Here is an 18,237-nt window from a genome sequence, read left to right as displayed (position 1 = left end):
GTTCTTCCCCAGAGGGTCAGGTAGTGCTTTTATCAGTAGACAGAGAGATGCTCTCTACTCTGGCTGGTAGAACCAGTCTTGGTCCTGATCACATGGAGTTTATCTGAGTGGAATCTCTGTTTGACAAAGGTTTTTTAGGAGCTGCAGTGATTCAAGAGAATAACTCTACCTATCCTCCCACACCTACCAAATCTTGATTCTTTGCGCAACAGCAAGAAAATAGTGCATTTTCCCTCTTACCGTTAACCTCACAACCTTGCAGCTCCAGTCGAAGGGTAGGTCTGTTATAGGATCTAGTTGGAGAGATCCTAATATATCTAGCCACAAAAGGGGGATCAAATGTATTCTCTTTTACTGTAGAGGCATCAAAATTACCGTCAAAATACTAGAGGAAAAGAGGAAATTTTAATTATATAACAATTGTCTAATAGGTGATTTTATAATAAAATTATAAATAATATAATATAAATAGAATACATAATAAATAATAACATATAATCATATAATATAATAAAATATAATAAAATTGTAATATTAAGTTCTTTGTGGCCCTAACCAAATCAATTTGATTTTAAAAGTTTTGGTATCTTTCCACATTTTTAGGAAAATTGTTGTAGTTATACTTTGCCTGTTCCTTCTGCTAAGGACAACTAAAAACATAAGACTCTGAAGGGTAGAAAGAATAAGGAGACTGGTTAGAATTCTTGAGAGTGATATTAATACAACTCTTTCCTTCAGGTGCACTGAAATCAAGAACAAAATAAAAAGTAAAATTTAGTAAAATCAAACCCTGGGTGGCTAATTTTTCATACACGTTCCTTAAAGCTCAAAACCAGATGTTCTACTCTCCTGTACCCCATGTGCCAATATGAGAGGTCTGGATATTTAGCTGGATGATAAAGTAATTATTTTCCCCAAGTTTTATGGTGTTTTGAAGTTTCAGAAATCAGGTTTATCATAATTTGTCATATACAGTCAAAAGCCCTAGCAAAGCCATTCCTCTTTCTAATATACAGAAGGTTTTTTTTTTTTTTAAAGACAGTCATAATCTAAGGTAAACTAGACATAGCTATGAGGGTGGGTCTTGAAATTCAGAAAGGAAAAATGCATACAGACCATCACATTCTTTGTGCTATTCCCTTTGAAGATCCTCCAATTTGACTGATCAGAGCTGTAAGCCACAGTAAACTCAGTGGTATAGTAGGACTTCAGATAGTGTTTGGCACCTTGGGTCTGAATCCCTGTGAGTAAGACTTCCCTTTGCAAGTCCACCTGTAATACAGCAAAGCAGAACTGTTTGTGTTAACAAATCACTCATTGCCTTAATTTGCTGTACAACCAGCTTGCTTTTGTACTAAAAAACTAGAATCTAAGGTCTCAGCAAACTATTGATAGTAAAACTATTAGATGCAATCCATATTTGCACACTTAGTACATGGACTTGAATCCTAGCTCAGTCCCTAACTGGCTATGTGTGACTTTGGGAAGTCTTACCTTTTTTCATCTGTAAAGTGGGATATTACTAGAAATAGCCTCATTGGGTTCATTTTGAATATGTAGAATACTGAGAACAGAGCCTACCATCTAATAATTGCTATTTTTCCTAACATTGCAAGAGCAAGAAGATGAAATTATGAAGTCACTGTCATTTTTATTATAATAGGAGTCAATATTATCAAGTTAATAAGTCATACCTGGATCCAAGGTGTAGAGACATAATCTGTTGAAGATTTTTCTGCAATCCAAGCATTATATGATCCTCCATTATTTAATCTTGCTAATTTGGGCTCCCAATAACCTAAACCCAAGGGAAAAAAGTTTATTCTGAGTTAAAACCAAACAAACTACAGAAACAGCTTCTCATGGGAATTTAGTCCCAAGGGGAAACCAGTTCCTTGGAAAACCTTTGTTGCAGTTAACAGGGATCAACTAGCAGTTGACAGGGATCTCAGCTATTAAGTCAACCCAGGATGACAAAATCTTGACTTTATGTCTTTGCTTGGCCAGCTCTTGCTACCACTTACCCCCTTTCTTGCATACAAGCCTGGTTTATTTTTTCTCATTTATGTGGATGTGGTTGTGGCTGAGTGTGCCTGCCTAACAGCAAGATCTGGAAAGGATTTAGGAGAGCCTAATGATTCCTTGCAGTTGACCTCTTGCTCTTCTGAAGGAGTTTGAGGCAAAGTGAGGAAATTCATCACAAAATGGTGATGAACAAAGTTTCTTGAATAGATACATGGTTGGCATAGCAAAAGGCCCTATTAATGGGATCTGTAATCCCTGATCCACAAAACCCTGTTAACCTGGCTGGAATATTATACAAAGAATCAAATATAGAATAAGGACAAATGGAGAAAGTTTTGAAAACATGGTCATAAGAATAAGCTATTCACTTCTTGTCCAATCCCTGCTGAGAGACTGGACTGACTATGTAGCTCTTGGTCTTCCCTTGGAGACACTTTTTGAGAATATTATACACTAGAGGGGTTGGTGGTGATAAAGTGGCAACAGCAACCTTTAGCTTCTGTCATAGTGTTCCTTCATGTACCAGATGAGCACCCTAAATGGAGCTGCTTTTGTGGTAGAGAAAAGCCTCCTGCAGGGCTTCCCCTGTGGCTCAGCGAGTTGAGCACAGCACTGTGAGGCTGTTCACAGCCTCTGCAGCACGGGTTCGATTCCCAGCCTGCCATGGAGATTCCCACATGGCATGGCAGACCTTTCCTGTTGTGCCCACTGCTCCCCTCAGCAGTGTATTTCGGTCGTCTGTCTGTTCTGTTCCCCGCTCTGTCTCTGGTGAATCCTCTCACCTTCCAGTGCCTCTGGCCTGTACCCCAGCTCTTGTATAAAAATAAATAAATAATAAATAAATATATTAATAAATAAATAAATCTTTAGGGGGAAAAAAGCCTCCTGCAGAGTAGCAATAGCCCATAGATTTAACTGGCAGGGTTTTCAGGGACGGTTTTGCAAGCTCCACACTGCATAATTGTAGGAGGTACCATTCATAGGTTACTACTTACTCAAATACTCAGAAGCCTTGATCTGTGAATCAGTTACAGTACCCGTGCTCAACCCCATTGGCATCTTACATTCTACGGAAAAAAAAAAAGCAAAAACCAGAATAATGAGTAATTTTTCTTCAAAAATATATATAACAAACTAAAAGCTCCATGGCTATAGATTCTATCTCCTGTGGGTCAGGAGATAGATGCCTATCTTTTGTTGCAATGTCTTAGATATTTCTGATTATAAAATGGTAAATACACTAAAAAGACTGGTGCCTTAATAGAAATGGTGACACCGTAGTGGAAAACCACTGAAATCCTGAAATGCATTAGCTTTAAAACTAATCTCCATCTATTCATATTTAAAACAAATCATTTTCCAACATTAAGTACTATCCCTCAGAAGACTCTCTTCTCAAAAATTGACCTGAAAGGTTGCAAGGTTTTTTATTTCTTCTTCATGGAAGAGAATACCATTCACTGAGCCATCTGGATGTTGACACATTGCTCAACAGGTACTTGATAGATGCTGGCTGGCTGACTATACAAATGGAAACTATATTTCTCGAATATTGAAATGCTAAGTTCACTGTTTATCTCAGTCATTGTTGAAATCCAGGCATCTTTTCCCTTTTCTTCTCTAAGAAACTGTAGAATTTCTTCCATGTACTTTCCTATGGATCTCAAACTATGCATGAATAAGGATAACTTTACATTGGATCCATAGTTGGAAGGCATGCCTTGGGCTGAACCATCTGGATTAAGTTCCTAGAGGACTGATGTTTATAGTATAGTTGTACCATGGGTCAGAATGAAAGCAATTACCATGACAGATTATGTCTCTTTCATGTCTGAATTCTCTGAGTTGAATATTTCCCATCTAAAAATTGGGAACATTCTAGTAACAGGTACTCTCCTGCTAAAAATACCATGTGACTCTTAGATGATACCTTTGTCTATGATGAGAAATGGTGTTTGCATCCCTTCTTTCTGGTTTTCTCCAACCTGTGTGTCTAGGAGCCACCAGCCTGGTTTTGATGCCTTCATTTCAAGAGTTTTAAATGAACCTAAAATAGAGAGTAAGGGACAACATCAAATACCCAAAGATAAACAAGTTAATATGGTTGACAGCTACCAAAAAATTGTAGAAACTTTATATCACAAAAACTTCAGATTAGAGCTTAGAAGTTATCCATTTATCTCTAGGCAGGATTAGAGGTATAATAAGCAAATAAAGAGAAAACAAGAATGTATATATATTAATAAAAATAAATCTCCCTGGAACTTTAAAACATTTCCAACACAACTCAATAAAAAGAAACCTTCATTTATTTGTATATAATGTTATAGCTGACCCATACATAATATAGTTTCCTAGTCCTAAGTGGCAAAACAATCTTGAGCAATCCATCATTGCACCTCAAAAATAGTGTACATATTTCCTTTCTGTCTTCATTTTGCTAGTTTTTCCTTTTTTGTATAAGAAAATTAAAATAAAACACCTCACCCATATTTCAATTTTCAATTAAGTTTACATATTTAGATAGAATTATACACAAATCATTTCAAAAATCACTGGGAAAAGAGATTTCTGAAACTTCTGATTATACATTTTGGTATTTAATGTTATCAATTACCAGTGAATTCTTAAATTTGCTATCATTTGTGACTGTTTCCCAGAATGTGAGTAAAGATTAATAGCTGATGGTTGTTCTCCTCAAAGACACTAAAGAAAGACCTTCCCAGGTCCAATGCAGATATTTAGGTTTGCAAAGTTAGGTGGGTCAGCCAATCCCAGCTTCTCAGTGCTTCTCTCAGACTCAGGGAAGGATGCCTGATCTGATAACATTTTTTTTAAAGATTTATTTATTTTTGTACAAGAGCTGGGGTACAGGCCAGAGGTGCGGGAGGGTGAGAGGATTCCCCAGAGACAGAGCTGGGAGCAGAACAGGCAGACGACCAAAATACACTGCTGAGGGGAGCAGCGGGTGCGACAGGAGAGGTCTGCCATGCCATGTGGGAATTTCCCTGGCTGGCCAGGAATCAAACCTGCACTGCAGAGGCTGCAGACAGCTTCACAGCGCTGTGGTCAAACCACGGAGGCCCTGATCTGGTAACATTTGCAAAAATTAAGGAATGGGGCCTCCCCTGGTGGCACAGGTGGTTGAGCGCCACTCTGTGAAGCTGTCCGCAGCCTCTGCAGCACGAGTTTGTTCCCAGCCAGCCAGCTAACCGGCCAGCAAGGGTCCCACATGGTGCGGCAGACCTCTCCTGTAGCGCCCGCTCCTCCCCTCAGCAGTGTATTTCGTCAGTCTGCCTGTTCTGTTTCCTGCTCTATCTCTGGTGAATCCTCTCACCCTCCTGTGCATCTGGCCTATACTTTGGTTCTTGTATAAATAAAATAAATAAATAAATCTTTAAAAAAAATTTTACTAATCCTGTCTTTGTTTTTTAATAGTATGCCCTTTATAGCCTTATTAATGAGTCACTGGCATGATTGAAACAAACAAGAACCCTCTTTGTCCTACTCCTAGCCAAAGCAGGCCCAATTTAAACTTCTGTACCCTCATCCAAAGCTGACTCACATAGCAACTTCCCCACTCAGAGTCCCACTAAAGGACTGCCTTTACTAGCTGAGGGCCTTTGTGGACGTAGGTGACTCATTTAAAATTCAGATTCCTGGGCTCCTGACTATGATCTACTGGATCAAAGTCTGAGAGCAAACTCTCTGCCTTAGTGCCTATATTTTAACCAATTCTTAGGCTTTGCCCATTACAGTTTGAGAATCAATGGCATCTAGCACTCCACCTCCATCCACACACCTATGACACACTGGTACATCGACAGCTAACTCATTGGCATATAGAGATCCTGTCTAATGACTGTAGTTTGTTTAAGCCTTATTACTTCGCACATGACAAACTCCAAATATCTTTATTTTTTATCTTTCACAATCATTAAAAATAAAAAAAATTTTTTTTCTTCTAAACAGCCACATGAGTTAAAGATTAAGATCCCCCCATAGTCATTTGCCCAAGGATATCAGGGTGACAAAGAGTGCAGAATTCAAGAGCACCAAGGTATTAGCAAGTTTCTCATCTTTGTCCCAACAGAAAGTGTTAGCTGCTTGTGGAATTCAGTTTGTAAAGTACTTATGACCCAGTCTGTGTACACACAGTGGCTTGGATGAAGCTGCATTAGTCATAGCATCTCTGTAGAAGCAAGTTGGGCCACATATTTAAGCTGTGTGGTGCATTTATTCTCTGGCTTTGTTGCACTCTGTGTACAGTTTTGGAATATGGCTTTGCCGGGGATCTATATTTGACCCTTTAGGGAGTAAATGCATGAGGAAACCAGTTGCAGACGCTAAGAGTGCCTTCTCTTGCCCCCCCCTTTTTTTTTTTTTTTAGCAGGGGCCTCTTTTTACTGCTCAGATCTTTACCAGGCAGGAGGGGCCAGACCCCTAGCTGGTGCTGTTGAGTGCCATTTTCCAGCAGCGTCTGGCCATGGAAGTGAACCACGTGAATGTCTTGGGAGCTGCCGATGTTCAGCAGGTGCCATCTCACCCACTCTTGCTCATACATTCGCAGGCCAGGCACATTGTAGATCCTTCCATTAATGGCTGAAAAGACAGAGTATTCCCATCAGTTAAACATCTGCGTACATCAGGAGAGAGCCCTGTAAGGAAGAATGAGGCACCCCGTTCACCACCCATCCTCCTTATTAGTCCACATGCCCAGGCCTACCCAGGTATAGTAAGGATGCCATATGCTGTCCTGTCATGGAGAGGACGAAAGCGACACCAGATCCTTGTCACAATAGTATGTAACAGAGTGGAGGGGGAGCTACTTTTCCAGATACTTTGTCACTCCCGTTATCTGTCACAAGGACAATCAAGCCCAGTTATCTGTCACAAGGACAATCACTTCTGTATAAATAATTGTTCCTTTGGAGATTAAAAAACAGGTTTATTAACTGTTCAAACTGCAGGATAATATTCTTTACTGTTCAAGTTATATTGCCTCCTGAGGCCCAATGACTTTTTTCTTGGTTTGTTTTGGTTTGCTTTGTGCTATCTTTCAGACTTTCCCTACTCTCCTTCACTCTCAAAGTCACTAGCCAGGAGACACGAGGCCTCTGTAACTAGATTCATTTGTAGCTCCTATCTCCCCAGAAGCATATCATGTCTAATCTTATGAAGCCCGAAAGACAGGAATCACTGTCACCCAGTGTGATTTAATTCAGAGATAATCAATGTCAGAGGACAATACCATGAAACTCATGGGAGTTTTTTTCTTCCAAGGACATACGTCTCCGAGACCCCTGGGGCTTCTTTTCAAAGTACCAGCTCTTCTTTTCATCAAAGACCATAAAAAGTAAGACAAATTCTCTCATGTCTGTAGGCATGTAGTTCTCCTTTTGAAGTGTTCCTTTTCGGCAGATCAAAAGGGGACCTATCAAACCCGAATGGATATCCTTTTCCTGGAAGATAGTAAGAGTGGATTGTATGTATTCTCACTTTCTCAGAATTTTCTTTGCTAATCTGACAATCACTGATTATATAGAAAAGGGAGCTTCTCAGAGGCTCTGGATTTGAAGATTATAGGTGAATAGTAAGCCCAGATATTTGTCATCTAGTTCTATAACATTCATTGTTCTTCCTCTGACTAATCCTTTATCTCAATATGGTAATAACTAATTATGATAGTAATATTGAGTCTATAAAATGCTATATATTGAGCTTCTATTGCTATATTAAATATTTTGCCTATTGTGTCTTATTCAATTCTGACAACAGTTCTATATGGTAAAAATATATTCATTTATTGAACAAATGTTATGTAGTATTAACTCATTTCTAATTTTGGAATTGAAGTGGATAGAGATCATATAACTTTCCAGGAGCCATACAGTAAGTGACAGGACAAGACTAAGTCTCTGTTCTGTCTACCATGCCTACAATGAAGAAGCCTTGACTTTACACTTCTTTCATTAAGAAAGAACAGGAGAAAGTTAATAGTGGTTCAAAGAAGTTGCAAATACACATCTGTCACAGGAAAGGTAGGCTTTCTAACTGGGCGCCAATGATTTAAGTAATCCATACCCTACTTTACTGAACAAATGTTTCTTTCTCTGTTCTCTGAAGATCTCCTTGGAGGGTGCCTGGTTAGAATGGTTGTAGACTGTGGAACACAGTCCTTATATGGTCCTTATAAATACCAACACAGGTACTTACAAGAAATAATTCTGACCCTTCTGTTTGGTAAGCTCAGGTTAAATGGTTATGGGAAAAATGAAAACTTTCAGTGGATGTACATACCGGGTTCACAGCTGAGTAGTAGGCCCAGGCCCGACAGGCAGAGCCAGGATTTTCTGGTCCTGATCTCTCAGTGGCATGCCATACATATGTATAGCTGCTGTTTGGCTGGATGGTATTATCTTCTTTAAACCATTCAGGAGAATCATCATCATATGTCTTTCCCTCCGATGATTTTTCATAGGAAAGTCCATGGGCATGAAGAGAATATGGTCTGGATGCTAAATTTTTAAAACGAACCTAGAAATAAAGGAATAAGCTACAAATATACTCAAGGTTAACAAAAATCCAAACCTTAACAAAAAACCCAAAGTTTATAGAAAATGCCAGCATTGTAGTGAATGGATACAAAATATATTGAATGATTACAAAAGCAAAGTAATGTGCTTAGGTTGTTTCATTTAAGTATTGATACTATCTACAAATGAAATAATAGTGACAGATGCTGGAGATTTGAAAATGAATGAGGCTTGGTTCTTGCTCACAATAAGTTTTCAGCCTACTGTGGAAGAAAGACATGTGCTTATGAGTTCAAGTTAAGATTTAGAAAACAAAGGGTACTATAAACAAGTCTGAATGGGGTTAGATGGGAATGTCTGGGAGGAGCAATTTGGTTGAATGCTTGGGAGAGGTTGGTGGATTAAAAAAAGTTTTTTAGGGAAATAGATTGGCCTTATGGAATGAACAGGAGCTCAGCAGAGGGAAAAAGGAGAAAATATGCTCAGAAGAGCAAAAAGATGTCTGTGAGGGGTATAAGTGTTTAGGTAACAGTGAGGGTGTTGGTGTGGCTGTGTTGGGGCATGCACAGCAGCATTGGGTCTGGTGAGAAATGAGTCTACAAAAGGAGGTTGGGACCAGATGGAAGAGAACTTTCAATACCATCACATTGGGTATTTCCATGACCCATTACAATCAGACCATGAGGGAAGATCCTTCTAGCCTTTCTCTTCTACAGCTTCTATTGAATAGAAACTCCCCTAATGAAAAGAGAAAGGACTAGTGCTTTCCATATCTTCACAGACCATTCAGAATAATTGGGGCCTTATATCCCACGTCATCTCTTTGCATTTTTAAAAAGAACAAATCATTGCTAAAAACTTGCTAAAAAAGGTAAATAGGGCCTCCCTGGTGGCACAAGGGTTAACTTACAGTACTATGAAGCTGTCTGCAGCAGACCACTGAGATTGATCCCCAGCTGTCCAGGGAGCTAACCCACATGGCGCAGCAGCCCTCTCCTGTCTAGCCCGCTGCTCTCCTCAACAGAGTGTTTCAGTCAATCTGCCTTTTCTGTTCCCCACTCTCTCTCTGGTGAATCCTCTCACCCTCCACCCTTGTACTTCAGCCCTGTACCACAGTTCTTGTATGCATAAATAAATAAATCTTTTTTTAAAAAAAGGTAAATCAGGATTTTGGTTTAAGAATAGTTTATCATGGTTTCAGAATCCTCTCCTATATTTTTTTTTTTTTTTTTGTGAGACGTTAAAAAGAATAGAGCATAACTTTTGACTCTTATAATAGCTGGCTACAGACCTACAGGCTGATACAGAATTTTGTAAAAAGACCAGGACTGGGAAGATATTTAAGACACTCACTGACTTTTGAAGGGTTATTCTTTTCCTTCAGTCTTGGTGTGGAAACCCATTTAGTGTCTTAATTTTCTAATTTTCTTAGAAAACAATGGGAGGAGCTTCTAAATTACTACTATTAATACCACTGCTATTGCCACCACTACCATGGCACTTGATTGTACCTGAAAATATTCTGTTAGCTTTATACCGGTTAACTATAGAGCAATTAGAGTGATGTCCCTTAGATTATATAGTTTTCAGAATTAAAAAAAAAATCTGAGATTATTCTTTTTCCTGAAGTTTGCCAAATTACTTGTCAAGCAGTCTCTCAGAAGACATATAATTACTTGTTAATATTGGAAAATAAACAAATTGCCTATAGCTCCCTTGCTAACCTTCACCTAAACTCCAATGTTTGTGGAAATATCTCTGATAATCTTAGCCATGATCAAAATATGACTTACTTGGATAACATCATCCACTTCAGCTCTAATAATAGGACCAAGAATGCCAAGGTGCTCTTCATATTCCCCTTGAGGATCACGTCTGGTAAAAGAGTTATCAAGGTACTTCCGAAAAACAACTTTCCTATATATGGTATTCTTTGGAATATCACCAGCATCTTCATTATACATTTCACTGAAATGATAGTATTTGTTTAAAGGAAGAGATTAAAAATGTCATAGAATTTAGAAATTATCTTTCTGAATGTAGTATCTACTGTGATGAACAAATGAGTGAAAATATAAATGACTCAAAACATAAGCTATTAATTACCCTTTAAGTCCCAGGTCACCTATCATTTCTCAGGTAAATCCTCCTATGATCCTCTTATTTGGCTCTTTAGGACAAATCTCTCTATATCATTTCTTACAACTCTACAGTGTTATTATTAAATATATATACATATAATTTCTATAGTATTATAGTATTTCTATATAGCATATATAATAAATTATATAATATTTATTTGAGAAATTATCTGTTAATACCTGTCATTTGAATGAATGCTCCATGAGGTCAGAAATTGTGCCCACTTTGTCCATAATTTTATTTCTAGTGTCTAGCAAGTTATCTGGCACATAGGTGGCACTTAATACATTTTGTTGAATGCATCAATGAATAAACAAAGTCTTGTGGTTTATTAACACTGCAGATTTTAATATCCAAAACAGACAAAGCCATGTAATGGGACAGTGCTGGGGCTTGGGGATGTCATATGACAGTGATCAGTTAAATTAAAAGATCACCTCTGTGAAGGCTTCTAGATGGATGGGTGTTTTATACTCTGAAAGTAGCTACTTTTTTCATGTTTGCTTTGGCAAAATCACATTATTTCTTATGTAGTTCACTAGCTCAGTCTGGCACCAGCACACATCACATTTCCCCACTAACTCTTAAATTTCTCAGGTCTGTGGAAATAAGACAAAAGCTCATCCATGATCTCATGGTATTTGTTAGGCTAAGTCAGATAGCTTCACTTATAGGGGAAATATAGGGGAACCAAATAAAGGATCAGAAAAAATATATAAATAAAAAACCAAAATTAACACATAACTATAAAGCAGAGGCATTATGCAGGGGAAGGGGAGAGAAAGGGATCAAAGTGGGGGAGGGAAGAGCACAAGGGACTATGGCAATGGTGCATGGGTGAGTCCATGGTGGGAATCTTATAGGGACTATACCTCAGAGGAGAAAGCAAATATTGTACAAAATGAACAATGATGTAAAATATATATAAATAAACTTAAAAAAGAAATCCACAGATAAACTAGTTATAAATAGTGATGTATATTATATTTAAATAGGAAATCATGGAGGAAAGTGTTTTAAACCAACTTTTAATATGGAAATATTAGGCATTGGACTAAAGAAAATGGTTCTGTAAGACACATCATGCAGTTGGGCCATATTTAGACAGGGAATTCTGTGTGTGTCCGGACCTCACCAAAGCTGTTGTATGCAACTGAGAAAGGGCTGTCCCCACAATCAGAGGTGAGCCAAAGGCCCCCACAAGCCAGGCCCTGCCTGGCAACTAGGAGCCCAGAGAGGGATCCAGTAATTGGGAGCCCAGCGGGCGATCCAGCTACCCCCAAGGCAGTCTGTGGGACCTCAAGACCCACCTCTAGAATTAAACAAATACAGAAGGAGGAGATTTTCAGGGACAGCGACCATTAACATATCCATAATACCACTGCCCTACTGGACTTCTGGCATAACAGTATTGGATTCGATTTGACCACCAGTTCCCAATATCCCAGAAAGAGCACACCAAAGAGATGCCGGCCAATACCAGTGACACAGAGTCCCAATGCACAGAACAAATTAGAAAACAAGTGGCACAGAGAAGAAAAATAACAAACAACCAAGCATGTCCCCAGGGAAAAGACACACTACAAAAAAAACAATCAAACACCAGACTGCAACACCAGTGACTTAGAGGAACTTACGAGTCTTCCGATAGAGAATTTAAAATTGCCATGATTAAAAAACTGAAAGAAGTTGAAAATGATATGGGAAAAATAATCAACAATCAGAAGAATGAAAATGAGTTCCTAAAGAGGGACCTGAAAGAAATGCAGGAGATCAAAGGATTAATGGAGGAGCTAAAGAACTCTGGGAAAAGCAGTGAAAGCAGAATAGATGAAATGGAAGAACGAATAAGTACTCTCAAAGACACAGAAATAAAAAAGAACCAAAACAGAGAAGGAAAGAGAAGTATGAAGGAAAAAGAATGAAGAAAGACTTTGGGAACTATCTGACTCCATGAGGAAAGGAAATACAAGAATTATAGGAATCCCAGAAGGAGAGGAGAGAGACATAGGAGCAGAAAAAATATTCAAGGAAATAATTAATGAGGACTTTCCAAACATGAAGGAGCTGAAAATAGACATACAAGAAGCAAGAAGAACATCAGACTTCCATGATGAAAGGAAAAATACAGCAAGACACATAATAGTAAAGCTCCCAAGAATCCAAGACAATGAAAAAATAATGAAGCTGACAAGAGGGAAGAAACAGGTAACACACAAAGGAAAACCTATCAGGCTGACATCAGACTTTTCCGAAGAAACACTACGGGCAAGGAGAGAGTGGAGGGACATAGTCAACAGACTCCAAGAAAACAGATGCCAACCAAGAATACACTATCCCACAAATCTTTCCTTCCTCTATGAAAAAAGAATAAGGACCTTCCCAGACAAACAGAAACTCCAGAATTTCATTACCACTAAACCCCCACTCCCAAAAATACTACAAGGAGTCTTAAAGCCAGAATCAACAGAGCAATGAATAAGAACAAAATAAGACAAAAAAAATTAAAATAAATAAAACCAGAGAAAAGACAAACAAAATGGCAAATACAGATGCTAACATATCAATATTAACTCTAAATGTAAACAGACTAAACTCTTCAATAAAAATACACAGAGTTGCAGGCTGAATTAAGAAACAAAACCCAACCTTTTGCTGTCTTCAGGAAACACATTTAACTACAAAAGATAAAAATAGACTGAAAGTAAAAGGATGGAAAACAATCTTACAAGAAAATAGACCAAAAAAGAAGGCAGGACAGCTATACTTATATGAGATAAACAGATTTCAAACTCAAAAAGGTGAAAAAATACCCAGACGGTCACTACATTATGATCAAGGGGACAATACTTCAAGAAGAAATAACACTCATTAACTTATACTCACTAAATGAAGTAGCACCAAAATATATCACACAGCTATTATCATCTCTGAAAACAGACATCAGAGAAAACACATATGTAGTAGGAGACTTCAACACACCACTATCAACAATAGATAGATCAAGGAGACAAAAAATAAGTAAGGACACTAAAGCTCTAAATAAGGATCTAGAGCTCATGGGCTTAACAGACATCTATAGAACACTAAACCCAAAAAAATCTGAGTACACATTTTCCTCAAGCACACAAGGATCATTCTCCAGGATCGATCACATACTGGGACACAAGACAAACATCAACAGATACACCAAGACTGAAATCATACCAACTATCTTCTCTGACCATGAAGGCATCAAACTAGAAATAAACCATAAAAAGAAGGCAAGGAAACCTCCTACCTCATGGAGATTGAAACCCACACTACTGAAAGACCACTGGACTAATGAGAAGATGAAAGAAGAAATTAAAAAAATACTTAGAGTTGAATGACAAGGGGGACACCAACTTCCTAAATGTATGAAACACAGCAAAAGTAATAATAAGAGAAAAATATACAGCAACACAGGCTCACAGTAAGAAACAAGAAAGAACTCAAAGAAACAACCTAATCTCATATCTCAAAGAACTAGAAAAGAACAACAACAAAAAACCCCCTAAAGCCAGTAGAAGAAAGGAAATAATAAAAATCCAAGCAGAAATAAATGAAATGGAAACTAAAAGAACAATCCAAAAGATCAATGAAACTAAAAGTTGGTTCTTTGAAAAAATAAAATAGACAAACCCTGAGCCAGGCTCATAAAGGAAAAATGGGAGAAAGCACAAATAAATAGGATCACAAATGAAAGGAGAAATCACAACAGACACAGCAGAAAGCAAAAGAATAATCAGAAACTACTATGAAGAGTTATATGCAAACAAGTTCAACAATATAGAAGAGATAGACAAATTCCTACAACTCTACAATCACCCAAAGCTAGATAAAAAAGAAATAGAACACCTAAACAGACCACTTACAAGCAGTGAAATTGAAATGGTAATCAAACCCCCCCCCCAAAAAAACAAAAGCCCAGGACCAGATGGATTTACAAATGAATTCTACCAAACATTCAGAAACGAATTAGTGCCTATCCTTCATAAACTCTTTCAAAAAATTAAGAAGGGATAATACCAAACATGTTCTATGAAGCCAACATTACACCAAACATGTTCTATGAAGCCAAAACTGAACAAGGAAAATACACAAAAAGAAAACTACAGGCCAATCTCTCTAATGAACACTGATGCAAAAATCCTCAATAAAATTTTAGCTAACAGAATCCAACACTGCATCCATAAGATAATTCACCACAACCAAGTAGGATTATTCCAGGGACACAAGGGTGGTTCAATATCCGAAAATTTGTAATCTAACACATCGACAAAAATATACAAAAACCATATGATCATATCAATATATGCTGAGAAATATTTCAACAAAGTACAACACCTATTTATGATAAAGGCCCTTGAGATTCTTGGGATACAAGGAACATACCTCAATATCATAAAGACCATATATGACAAGCCCATAGCCAATATCATTCTCAATGGTGAAAAGTTAAAAGCATTTCCATTAAGATCTGGAACAAGACAAGGATGTCCACTCTCACCACTGCTTTTCAATATAATACTGGAAGTCCTAGCCAGAGCAGTAAGACAAGAAAAAGACATGCAAGGAATCCAAATAGGGAAGGAAGAAGTCAAACTATCACTGTTCAACAGGAGGCGGAGCAACATGGCGGCGAGGAGACGCTGCGAGTAAGATCTCCCATTAAAAAAAGTTAATAGGGAGGAAAAGCGGCAGGTCCCAGTGAGAACGGGGACACGGAAGATAAACGGACGACTCCAGCAAACTACCCGAAGAAGAAAGTTGCCATAAAAGAGGACTAGAAGGGAGGAAAGCGCAGAACCCTGCTCCCCCCTCCCCCACAAAGTCGGCACTCTCCGACCAGCAGAGAGGAGGAAAAAAACAAACTAAAATGACCAACAAGAACAAACTACACATCAGGCGGGACTGTGAGTGGAAAGGAACTATTTCAGCCACCACACCCCGTGAACGGGAGCTGTGGAGAACCCTGCAGGATTCGAGTGGCGGTGAGCTCCAGGCGCCATTAAAGAACAGCAGAGACCCCGGGAGACCTGCACACAGCCCAGGCCGGCCCTGTAAGCTTGCGCGGAAAAGCGGCGCGCTGGAAAAGCAAACTCGGATTGGGATCGCGGCTGCCCAGGTCCCCGCACCTGAGACCTAGGCTTGCGGGGAGACGTGCGGGGGCCCTCACTGAGGTGAAAGTCCCTCACTGAGTAATCAGAAACCAGGCGCCCGGACACGGGAGTGGGGTGCAAAAGGCGCCATTGCTGCAGCCACTGAACTGGGCTACAGCCCGCGTCCTAGACCTGAGGGCTTTGGAAATGAGACCCGGGGCACGAAATTCGGGGCATGGGTCCTACACGTCGGCGGGGCACAAGGCAGACACAGCACCCCAAAGCCGTTGAGGTTTTCCTTACCATTCCCACTCTGTTCCCTGCCACACGGGGTGAAAAACACAGCTCCCCAAGGGCTCTAGGAGAGATCTCTGGCGCCACCTAGTGACCAGAAAAAAAGTCACTAACACCTTTCTTCAGAAAAGACCACTTGACCGGCAGAAGGCAGAGCCCGTGGCCAGTTGGGAAGTTAGCCCACCCCAGGCCCCTTCAGACCAGCAGTCTGACCCCACAGGGGGAGCGGGCACCCATGGCCAGGGCAGACCGGGCGCGGGAAGAGTGTACCTGAGACCGGACGCGTAGGGAGTGCGTCCCGCATTGCCATTTTAGAACAGGGACATTTCTTCAGTAAAGACTGCCTGCAGAAGGCTCCCTCAGGAGCCAGAGGTGAGCGGGGAAGCTCTCCCACACCAGGCCCCGTCTAGCCCGCAGTCCAAACCCAGAGGGGGAACAGGAACCCACCACCGGGGCAGACCAAGCACAGGGCAGTGTGTCCCCACATCGGCATTTTAGAACAGGGACCCTTCTTCAGTAAAGACTGCTTGACACCGACAGATGGCTCCTGGAGAAGCCAGAGGGGAGCGGAGAAGCTCACCCAAGATGCCGGCCAGTCCCAGCAACACAGTATCCCAATGCATACGACAAATTAGAAAACAGACAGTAGGGAGTAGAAGATCCACACGCAATCTAACAACCCCTCAGGAAAAAAGCACACCACAAAAAGAAAACCACCTCCCAGATTGCAACGACAGTAACTTGGAAGAACTTCTGAGCCTTCCAGAAAGAGAATTTAAATTTGCCATGATTAAAAAAATGACAAAACTCATGAAGGAAATTGAGTCCCTAGAGAGGGAAAACAATGCTCAGAAGAATGAAATTGAGTCCTTAAAGAGGGAAGCGAAAGAAACGCAGGAGATCAAAGAATTAATGGAGGAACTAAAGAACTCTGGGAAAAGCAGTGAAAGCAGAATAGATGAAGTGGAAGAACGAATAAGTACTCTTGAAGACACAGAAATAAAAAGAACCAAAACAGAAAAGGAAAGAGAAGTACGAAGGAAAAAGAATGAAGAAAGACTTCGGGAACTATCTGACTCCATGAGGAAAGGAAATATAAGAGTTATAGGAATACCAGAAGGAGAGGAGAGAGATGTAGGAACAGAGAAAATATTCCAGGAGATAATTGAAGAAAACTTCCCAAATGTGAAGAAGGAGCTGAAAATTGATATACAAGAAGCAAGAAGAACACCAAACTTCCACCACGAAAGGAAAAATACAGCAAGACACATAATAGTAAAGCTCCCAAGAATCCAGGACAAGGAAAAAATAATGAAGCTGACAAGAGGGAAGAAACAGATAACATTCAAAGGAAAATCAATCAGGCTGACATCAGACTTCTCTGAAGAAACACTACGGGCAAGGAGAGAGTGGAGGGACATAGTCAACAGACTCCAAGGAAACAGATGTCAACCAAGAATACTCTATCCCGCAAAGCTCTCCTTCCTCTATGAAGAAAGAATAAGGACCTTCCCAGACAAACAGAAACTATGGAATTTCATTACCACTAAAGCCCCACTCCAAAAAATACTACAAGGAATCCTAAAGCCAGAACCTCAGAGGGATGAATAACAACGAAAGAAGGCAAGAAAAAAAAAGTTATTAAAAGAATAAATAAAATCAAAGGAAAGACAAACACAATGGCAAATACAGATGCTAACATATCAATATTAACCCTAAATGTAAATGGACTAAACTCTTCAATAAAAAGACACAGAGTTGCAGCCTGTATTAAGAAACAAAACCCAACCTTTTGCTGTCTCCAGGAAACACATTTAGCTACAAAAGATAAAAATAGACTCAAAGTTAAAGGATGGAAAACAATCCTACGAGCAAATGGACCAACAAAGAAAGCAGGAACAGCTATACTTATATCAGATAAAACAGATTTCAAACTCAAAAAAATAAAAAGAGACCCCAACGGTCACTACATTATGATCAAGGGGACAATACTTCAAGAAGAAATAACACTCATTAACATATACTCACCAAACGAAGGAGCACTAAAATATATCAGACAACTGTTGTCATCTCTGAAAACAGACATCAGAGAAAACACATATGTAGTGGGAGACTTC

General features: G+C 39.4%; 1 protein-coding gene and 1 long non-coding RNA gene across 7 annotated transcripts in view; one reads left to right on the top strand and one right to left on the bottom strand.

The window, feature by feature from the left end:
* The window catches only part of LOC119241306 (uncharacterized), a 188,354-nt gene that overhangs the window by 30,777 nt on the left and 139,340 nt on the right, over positions 1-18,237 (top strand). The gene's annotated exons all lie outside the window — the stretch shown is intronic.
* F5 (coagulation factor V) overlaps positions 1-18,237 on the bottom strand; it is a 70,681-nt gene that overhangs the window by 6,554 nt on the left and 45,890 nt on the right. For both annotated transcript variants that reach the window (XM_037506525.2, XM_054693490.1), the window contains 9 exons: positions 10,355-10,529; positions 8,326-8,562; positions 7,277-7,487; positions 6,448-6,627; positions 3,956-4,072; positions 3,021-3,092; positions 1,695-1,798; positions 1,117-1,272; positions 241-385 (listed from right to left, as the gene is read on the bottom strand). In XM_037506525.2, the coding sequence (XP_037362422.1) occupies positions 241-385; positions 1,117-1,272; positions 1,695-1,798; positions 3,021-3,092; positions 3,956-4,072; positions 6,448-6,627; positions 7,277-7,487; positions 8,326-8,562; positions 10,355-10,529 (1,397 nt within the window). The remainder of the gene's footprint in view (positions 1-240; positions 386-1,116; positions 1,273-1,694; positions 1,799-3,020; positions 3,093-3,955; positions 4,073-6,447; positions 6,628-7,276; positions 7,488-8,325; positions 8,563-10,354; positions 10,530-18,237) is intronic.

The sequence above is a fragment of the Talpa occidentalis genome, unplaced genomic scaffold, assembly GCF_014898055.3.
Source record: "Talpa occidentalis isolate TD23 unplaced genomic scaffold, MPIMG_talOcc4v2.1 talOcc4.12, whole genome shotgun sequence".
NCBI lineage: Eukaryota > Metazoa > Chordata > Mammalia > Eulipotyphla > Talpidae > Talpa > Talpa occidentalis.
This window is presented reverse-complemented; position numbering and strand designations above follow the sequence as displayed.